This window comes from Macadamia integrifolia, chromosome 14 (genome assembly GCF_013358625.1).
Source record: "Macadamia integrifolia cultivar HAES 741 chromosome 14, SCU_Mint_v3, whole genome shotgun sequence".
Taxonomy (NCBI): Eukaryota; Viridiplantae; Streptophyta; class Magnoliopsida; order Proteales; family Proteaceae; genus Macadamia; species Macadamia integrifolia.
The window spans coordinates 30337565-30345469 of record NC_056570.1 but is presented as its reverse complement, the minus strand read 5'-3'; the positions used below and the strand labels follow the sequence as shown (position 1 = coordinate 30345469).

The 7905-nt window shown below is 37.8% G+C and overlaps 1 protein-coding gene across 1 annotated transcript; it reads right to left on the bottom strand.

Annotated features, from left to right (window-relative positions):
* Positions 1-3502: 3502 nt before the first annotated feature.
* Positions 3503-5562, bottom strand: LOC122061102 (UPF0481 protein At3g47200-like). Its single transcript, XM_042624288.1, has one exon. It carries the CDS (start codon positions 5379-5381, stop codon positions 3888-3890), a length of 1494 nt encoding a protein of 497 aa, XP_042480222.1. The 5' UTR covers positions 5382-5562; the 3' UTR covers positions 3503-3887.
* Between the last annotated feature and the right edge of the window lie 2343 nt (positions 5563-7905).

The window sequence follows — 7905 nt, the reverse complement described above, 5'->3', positions numbered from 1 at the left end:
AATTCGGTCGGTCCTTTTCAAAATTTTTTTTTTTTTTGGGTTCGTTCATTTGGGCTTTTGCTTCGGCCTCCAATTTGACACCCCCTACAGGCTACCATTATCATTCCACAATTCAATTCAAACCACATACTACATCCGCTTTGTAGACAGTCATTATTTGTCATGGTGAGTCATTTGATAGAGATTGATTTTTTATAAAATTTGGGGCCCGTTTGAATCTGATTTTTGAAACTTGTTTTTCCGTTTTTATGGGCTCAAAAATGGAAAAACACCTAAAAAATCGTTTGATTTTTGTGTTTTCGTTACAATTGTTTTTCAAAATAGAAATAGAAATGTATGCTTATTTCTTTGTTTAGAAACAAAAATGGAGAAATAAGTCAGACATATTTTTCTGTTTCTAGAAATAAGTGGGAGTGACAAAAATTGTGAAAAACCTGATACTTCACCTGACCTATCTCAGCTTGAATCCATTGTTGAAACTTCTCGTTATCCAAAAATGGCGACTCCAACCTGGTTGTACAAAGCTCACAGTTCTGGATTACCTTCATCCTTCTGAAGCTCATATTCATGAAGCATACTTGCAACTCCAACGTCGTTCATTCACTCGTGATGAAGCATACCTGCAACGTCGTGCTTTCACTTGTGTCTTAAACCAACTATACTATTGAAAACATTTCGAAAAACAGAAAAATCAAGTATCTTTTTGTACTTCCAAAAATTGTTTCTTAGCATAGAAATGGAAAAAACCTTTTCTACTATTTCTAGACATAAAAACAGCATAACAAAATCAAACGGGCCCATTATCCATTTATGACACTTAAAAAGCAAAATCAATTTGTCAACTTGAAAAAAAAAAAAAATGTGCACATTTCATATAAGGGGTGTGTAAATTAAAAATAAAATGATTTTGCTTGGTGTAGCCAGGGTTGGTTACATGTAACGAGCCATCATGATGATGTTCCAAACATATACAAAATGGTGGCCATTGATTCATTCAATTATTATTATTATTATTATTATTATTATTTGATGAAATGTATGTTTTCATAATAATCTTCGGTATTTCTATGTTATGTTGGATAGTAGACGATGGATGCATGCATGGTTACACCAAGATTAACCCAAAATTAAATGAATAATAATAAAGCTATTTTTTATAGAATATATGGGATAGACATTTTGCATTTTGCATGGATTCACTTGTTAGCTAGGTTCTAAGTATTGGTATTGAATTGGTTCGATCCTATCGGTATCAACTAAAAATATCAATACTTGGCTGATCTTGGATTAGGTATTGATATTGAATCAAATATTAAATGCATTTCTTTTTATGAAAAATAAGGTTAAAATTGAATGATCTAAGACAATAAAGAGCAATTTAAATGAGTTAATTGCTTGTTAGAGAGACCTTAAAAAGGAGACAAACAGCAAATTAACTAACATAGATTTTTTATTTTCTTTTTGGAGCAAATTAACTAAGGCTTTCTTTGGTATGATTTCTATTTGTATTTATTAATTATTTCTTAGAAATTATTTGTGATATTAAATTATAGATCAAAAATAGTATTCATTTGGTTGCTATTTATAAAATAGATTATATAATGAAAAAATAGGTTTCAGGTTTCACCTTCAACTTTGAGCTTCGAGCGAGAGAGATGATAGGATTTGGGGTTTTTTTATTGGAAAAGTATAAAACATACTAAAGTTATCTATTTACCTTTGATTTTGAGTAAATTAGCACACGTGCTCACTTAAGGTAGTCCAAAAATCAATATAAATGATTTATTGCCACAATTCACAAATAGTTTGAAGGTAATTTGTGTTCAAATTCATTGATTGATGGAGTAGTGGTATTTTATTCAGTCCAATTCTATCGTGGGGATATCTTATTAGTATTATTCAGGTCGATGGGGATTATATGCTGATTTTCATTAGAGAGTATTAAGTTTGTCTCGAATTCTTGACCCGTTTTGAAGATTGACCCGATCCGACATATTTTGGTGGCGACCCGAATGGGAAAATTTTCTGAGATCTGTGATGGAAGCAGAGGGCTTGGGCCGATAGGCCCAAGCTCGGAGCCCATCATTAATCTCATATGGGGGTACAGGGGCGTAGCCCCTGCGATATGGTTCGACCGGATCGATCGCGACCCTATGGGTTGACCCACGATTTTGGAGTATATATAATGTACTGTTGCTTGTTGAGAAAGTCATTGTATTCTAGGGTTTTCACGTAGCTAGGGTTTCAGGGTGAGTTTTTCCCTGCCGCTGCTAGGGTGTAAATCTCTCTTCTGCATAGTGAATCATCTTCTTCTTCGCCCGAGGATGTAGCACACCACCCTGGTGTGTGAACCTCGTTAAATCTCTGTGTCGTACGGATCTATTGTCTCTTTATTATTCGTGTTTTTTGGTGTTTGATCTAACCGAGAGGATACTTGAGGATTCTTGTTTTTGTTTAAAACATAGGTGTGAGTCATTCACCTACGATTGAATCCAAGAGAGATCTCCAATTGCAAAAGAAATGGCCATTAAAGCCTTGAGTTATAGTTCTAAAAAAGAAACCAGGAAATGGGGATCGATTTGTATATACAATTTGCTTTGTATATGAGATACTTCACCTCTACTGGCCCCACCCTCAAAATCAATCTTACAGTTTCATCTCCCAGTTGTAATTTGGTATTCTCTCTATTTATTCTTTGTAAATTTACCCCCCCCAAAAAAAAAATCTGTTCTCTGTAACTAAAGCTTAAACATGTAAAAAGATTATGATCAGTACCTGGTTCTTCCTAATTGTAATTTGGTATTCTCTCTATCAATGTGATCGAAGATTTATGCAGTCAATTTTTAAGGAATGTATCAAAAAGATTGCAAAGCTTTCATCATACTACAGACTTCTAGACTTGAATACACACGGCGTAACCCAAAGGGGTAGCGTAGTTGGTGAGCAACGAACTTGGTACAAACTGTCCTAAGTTTGACTCCCACAAAGCACCCCTTGGGCCTTCAACCCCAGTTCTCTCCCATTGGTAAATGAGTGAGCGTTGAAGAGAGAGAATAAAAAAAGAACTGAAGATAATCTCTTAGATGTTATTATAGGAATGCCACTGCTAGCGGACTCAAAGTACACACCTTCTATTTTTATTGGGATTATTATTGTTACTATTATTATTATTTATTTAAATCTTCATATTATTAGAAAATTGGAATAACGTCCACTTCACCATTCCGTTACCAGATAACACGTGCCAACATGCCCGCATAAGTGTAGTCTTAATCCACTTACATGAAGATTCACTGGACTCGGATGATGTTCCCCCACAAGATTCTAAGTATCGGTATTGAATTATATTAGTATTGGCAAAGACCGATCCTAGATTAGGCATCAGTATTAGATCAAGGAGTAAAATTGTATGAAATAATTTTTAATGAAAAAATAAGGAATAGGGGTAAAATTGATCGATACAGATCAATCCAAATTATTATGATCGATACATGTCCATAGACAAGCACATGGTTTTTTTTTTTTTGTTTTTTTCGATAAAAGAACTATCATTAATCAGGAGATGAATTTGCAGCGTTTACAGAGAGTGGAATAGGACATCCACGATAGTCCAAAGACAAAAGGGGCAACAAGAAGGGGGAGGGGAAGAATCCTAACATACAGGACAAGAGTGATTCACTGAAAAGGCAGCAAGCTTATCAGCTACATAATTCACCTCTCGCAAGTATGATGAAAAGTAAGGCTGTTAATCGGTTTGGTTTCGATTTAAATGGTGCTGATCGATTCGGTTCATATTTGTTTGACTAAAACCATAATCGCTTCTAGTGGAAACGATGGATCACTTCTGCCAAATCCCAACTGTGAACCCCCAATTCCGTGACGCTTAACTAACTGGGCCGATAGTAGCCATAGACGGTGTAAAAGGTCTGCACGGAAGTGAGCAACAAGAAGACGACCCCAGCAAAAAGTGAGATGATGGTCCATGGGTTCCTGCAATGGTTCTTCGAAAAGATGGCCAGCCATTCGTTCGTCCTCTTATCGCGGTAATTGTTCACGTCCGCTGACATCTTAGAGATATAACTGTCCTGGAAATCGAACGCTACCTGTTGACACAAGCTGTTGAAGAACTCAGCTACTTCCGCATTACTACCCAACCAGTTCTCCAGGATCTTTCGTCTATGGAGGTACTTCACGTCTTCATCCGAGTTTATCAGATTGTCCATCAAGATCAAGTAAGAAGTGACTTCGTTACCACAATCGATGTGACAGTGCTCGTAAGCTTTCATGTTCAGTAAGAGCGATTTGGTCCCATCATGGACCAACAACCTTGGGATGCAAAGGGTTCCATTTTTGAACTTCACGTCCCAGAATCGCTCTGTATTCCTCTTCTTGAACTTCACCCCTGCCACCCTCAACTCTGTTGCGCAGCGGACCAGTTGCTGCCGCTGCCGCTGCCGCTGCCGCTGCCGCTGCTCATCCATCGCATCCAACGGCTGCGGCTTCCATCTCATCCAATTCGTACGCAAGTCCTTGGGCTTTCGGCGTAATAAGTCGAGGCAATGGAGGCCGTCGAGGTCTGTGTTTGCGTATTTGGTCCGCTTCTTCCAATTTCTATTCCGCAATGTCTCGTCCGCCGACATGAGAGAGTCGAGGAACCTGAGTGCGAGCTGGGCTGCTTGGGGTCTCTCGCCTGGTCCTTCATTGACACCGAACTGGAGTTCGAGAAGGCGATCGAGGATGAAGAGTGGGATCTGGTTCTCGAGCATAACCATATCCTGGCGGATGGTGTGCATAACGCTGCGCCATGCGAAGATTGGGTCATTCCGTGGGTAGCCCAGTTGCTCGAAGCCATCCACAGCACCTTGGAAGATCTCGAGCATGAAGCAACCATCGAGAACCATCATATATACGAACTCGTGGCTGGTGTGAGAGATTGGACCTACGTAGCAGTTGCGAGCTTGGACTTCGACCTCACTGATGGAATCAAGGTAGAGCTTGACATCTTGACTGGTTCGCTTGAGAATCCGATCGAGGGAGCGCAGTTTGTGCTCTTCCATGTCGCGGAGGCTCTCGTTGCGTTTGTGATGGTAAGGACCCAGGGAGACGACTTGGGGGATGAAGGCCTTGTTGTCGTTCCCTCGGAGGTATTCGGGGACTCTGTAAATGCAGAGCTTCGACCTTGAAGAAGCGAGATGGGCTTGTTCAAGCCTCTCCCGAATCGAGATCACCCACTTCTCCTCAGCTACTTTGACACCATTGACTGGTATTGACTGGGAAAAAGAGGAGGAGGGCCTTTGCGGCTTCTGTTGCTGGGGCTGCTCCGGCAGTTGCAGTTTCTGTTCCTGTCGGTGTTGCGGCCCTGGTTTCATTTGCAATTCCATCGTTTTTCCAGTCCAATGCCCCTTCCTTGTGTGACTCAGCAATGATCTACACTACCAAAAAGGCCATACTTATGGAAGGGAAGTCTGGATGAGTAATTAGGGTGGTCCGAATCGCCTCTACCTCTACGGAGAGAATGATTCGAGCACAGCTCATGCACACCACTGGGCACATGTGTGGGGTGGGGTTTCCAGGATAGGGCGATGTGTGGTTTTGGGGATTTTTATGCACCCTTTTTTGGCTATATCCAGGTGCAAAGAATCTCTCAAGGGCCCATTCTCTACTCTTACCGTTCTTCCCCACCTGCCGTTCTTATTTATCTTTTGAAAAGTAGTTCTGGCATGTTTTGTGCCTGCACTTTATCTCTCTCTCTCCCCTCCCCAAAATATGGAGTATAAATGTCTTTTTCATAGGAAAAAGAGAAGGACAGACACATGCATGAGAATACTGGTGTAAGCCATGCACTTAGAGAGTTCTTTTTTTCTTATTTTTTTCATATGAAAATGAAAATGATAGACACATGAGAATGTTGGTATAAGTCAACTCTTTTTTACTTGAACCCATTCCTTGCTAGCAAGCCTTAATATCATTTATTCATGATGGATAATAGAAAACATATAAATCTGATACCTTTATAAGATGCATGACTAGAAACAGTTAGTGAAACGCATGCAATTCATGTGAGCAATGTATAAACAAAATTAACACATTGTGGCATAATATTTGTCTAGAACTCATTTCCCTAAGGTGGTCATATGACATTGTTTATCTAATTTCCTATCCCAATCATGTTTGTTGCTATAATGATAGAAAATAATTATGACAATGCAAACTTCAAGTTCAAGACTAAAACATTGGAGGAAACCAATTATATGTTACTTGAGGTAAGTGTATGTAAATTGGCCATAGAAAATACTTTTTTTTTTCTTTTCTTGATTGAGAAAAATCACTTTCTTTCAATTAATCTGATTACAAGCACCTATAGTATATTTTTTTTGTTAGAAATTTAAAAAAAAGAATGAAAATTATTTTTTGCAAGACAAGTCATTATAAGAAAAGGAATCTTTAGCCACAGTTCTTGGCAATCGTAAAAGGAAATTTTGTTGCCAAAAATGCAATATGGCGACCATATATCATATACCATTGACTAATGCAACGAGTGAACTGTGGAATGCAAACCGTTTAACCCCAAACGCCTTCCATTCCAACTAATTCTAGTCCCTGCTCCCCAAGGGAAAATATGATCTAATTTTTTAGCCATCGATGTTCAAATTCAGTGATTGATGGAGTCGTGGTATTATATTTAGCCTAGTTCTGTCTTGTGGATCTATTATTAGTATTATTCAGGTTGGATCGTGAGTTGTTTTTTGTATTGTTGTTTTGAGTTAATCTATTTCATTTGTTAGTGAGCTTGTAGAATTTGGATGACTGGGTTGTTGTTATCTCTTGGACAAGGTAATGCTTATAATACTTACTTCAATTCCCTTTTAAAAAAAGAAAAAAAAAATCAAGTTGTATATATTTCTTATGTTAAATTGATTCCTTTTACAGGTATGTTTTATATTCAGATCATACAAAGAAGTTCCTCGAGAGCCCACACCTCATGTTCATTTCAGGAATTGAAAGCAATTAAATAGCGGATCGATTAGCTAATTTTGCATGTGAGTCTACAATAAATTTGATTTTCTATGGTTCCAGGAGATCTTAGTTGCATCATTTGGGAGGACAAACGTGGTTTACCAGTCTTTAGAATGTAATAGTTATTTTATATGTGTTTCCTTTTGGGTTTTGAGAGTGATAGAGTAACTTGTCTCTCCTAAATTGGGGTAAGGTGGGTTACATCTCCCTTTTCTTTTTATTAGTTTCATTTTTAATATAATTCTAGGGCTATCCCAGGTCCTAGATAAATCCTTCATTAAATATAACTTTCAAATTTCGATATAGCGTTCAAAGATTCCATCATCCGAATTAATTTATTAACAAAACATTATATTTTATTAAAATAATAATAATAATAATAATAATAATAATAATAATAATAATAATAATAATAATAATAATAAGGGTAATTTACAATGCCACCCCTGGAGAATGCCAATATTAGAGAGACACCCCCTCTCTTTCACCAAATTGGACTCGGACCCCCTACGGTCAGTCAACGTTACGTGATGCTTTGAAATGACGTTTTTGCCCTTATGAGTAAAAACAGATAAATTATACATTTTTCATTATCCCAAAAATACCCCTCCTTACCCTTTTATCTCTCCTTCTCTCCTCTTCTCCCTACCTGAGACCAAGGGTTCAGACGAGTTCCAGCAGAGATAGAGAGGACAGTCCCCGACAAATACTTCTCCTTTTGTCCCCGACGAGTAGTGCTTCCCATCTAGTTTTTGTCGCAGGCGAGAAGATATGTTTGTTTGTTTTGTTTTGTTTTGTTTTGTTTTTTTTTTTTTTTTTTTATTACAACTTATAATTACCATCTTATATTAAATTGATTCTTTTCACAGGTATGTTTTATATTCAGAT

Excerpts from the sequence above, each read along its gene's own strand:
- LOC122061102 (XM_042624288.1), bottom strand. The coding sequence starts at position 5,381 with ATGGAATTGCAAATGAAACCAGGGCCGCAACACCGACAGGAACAGAAA.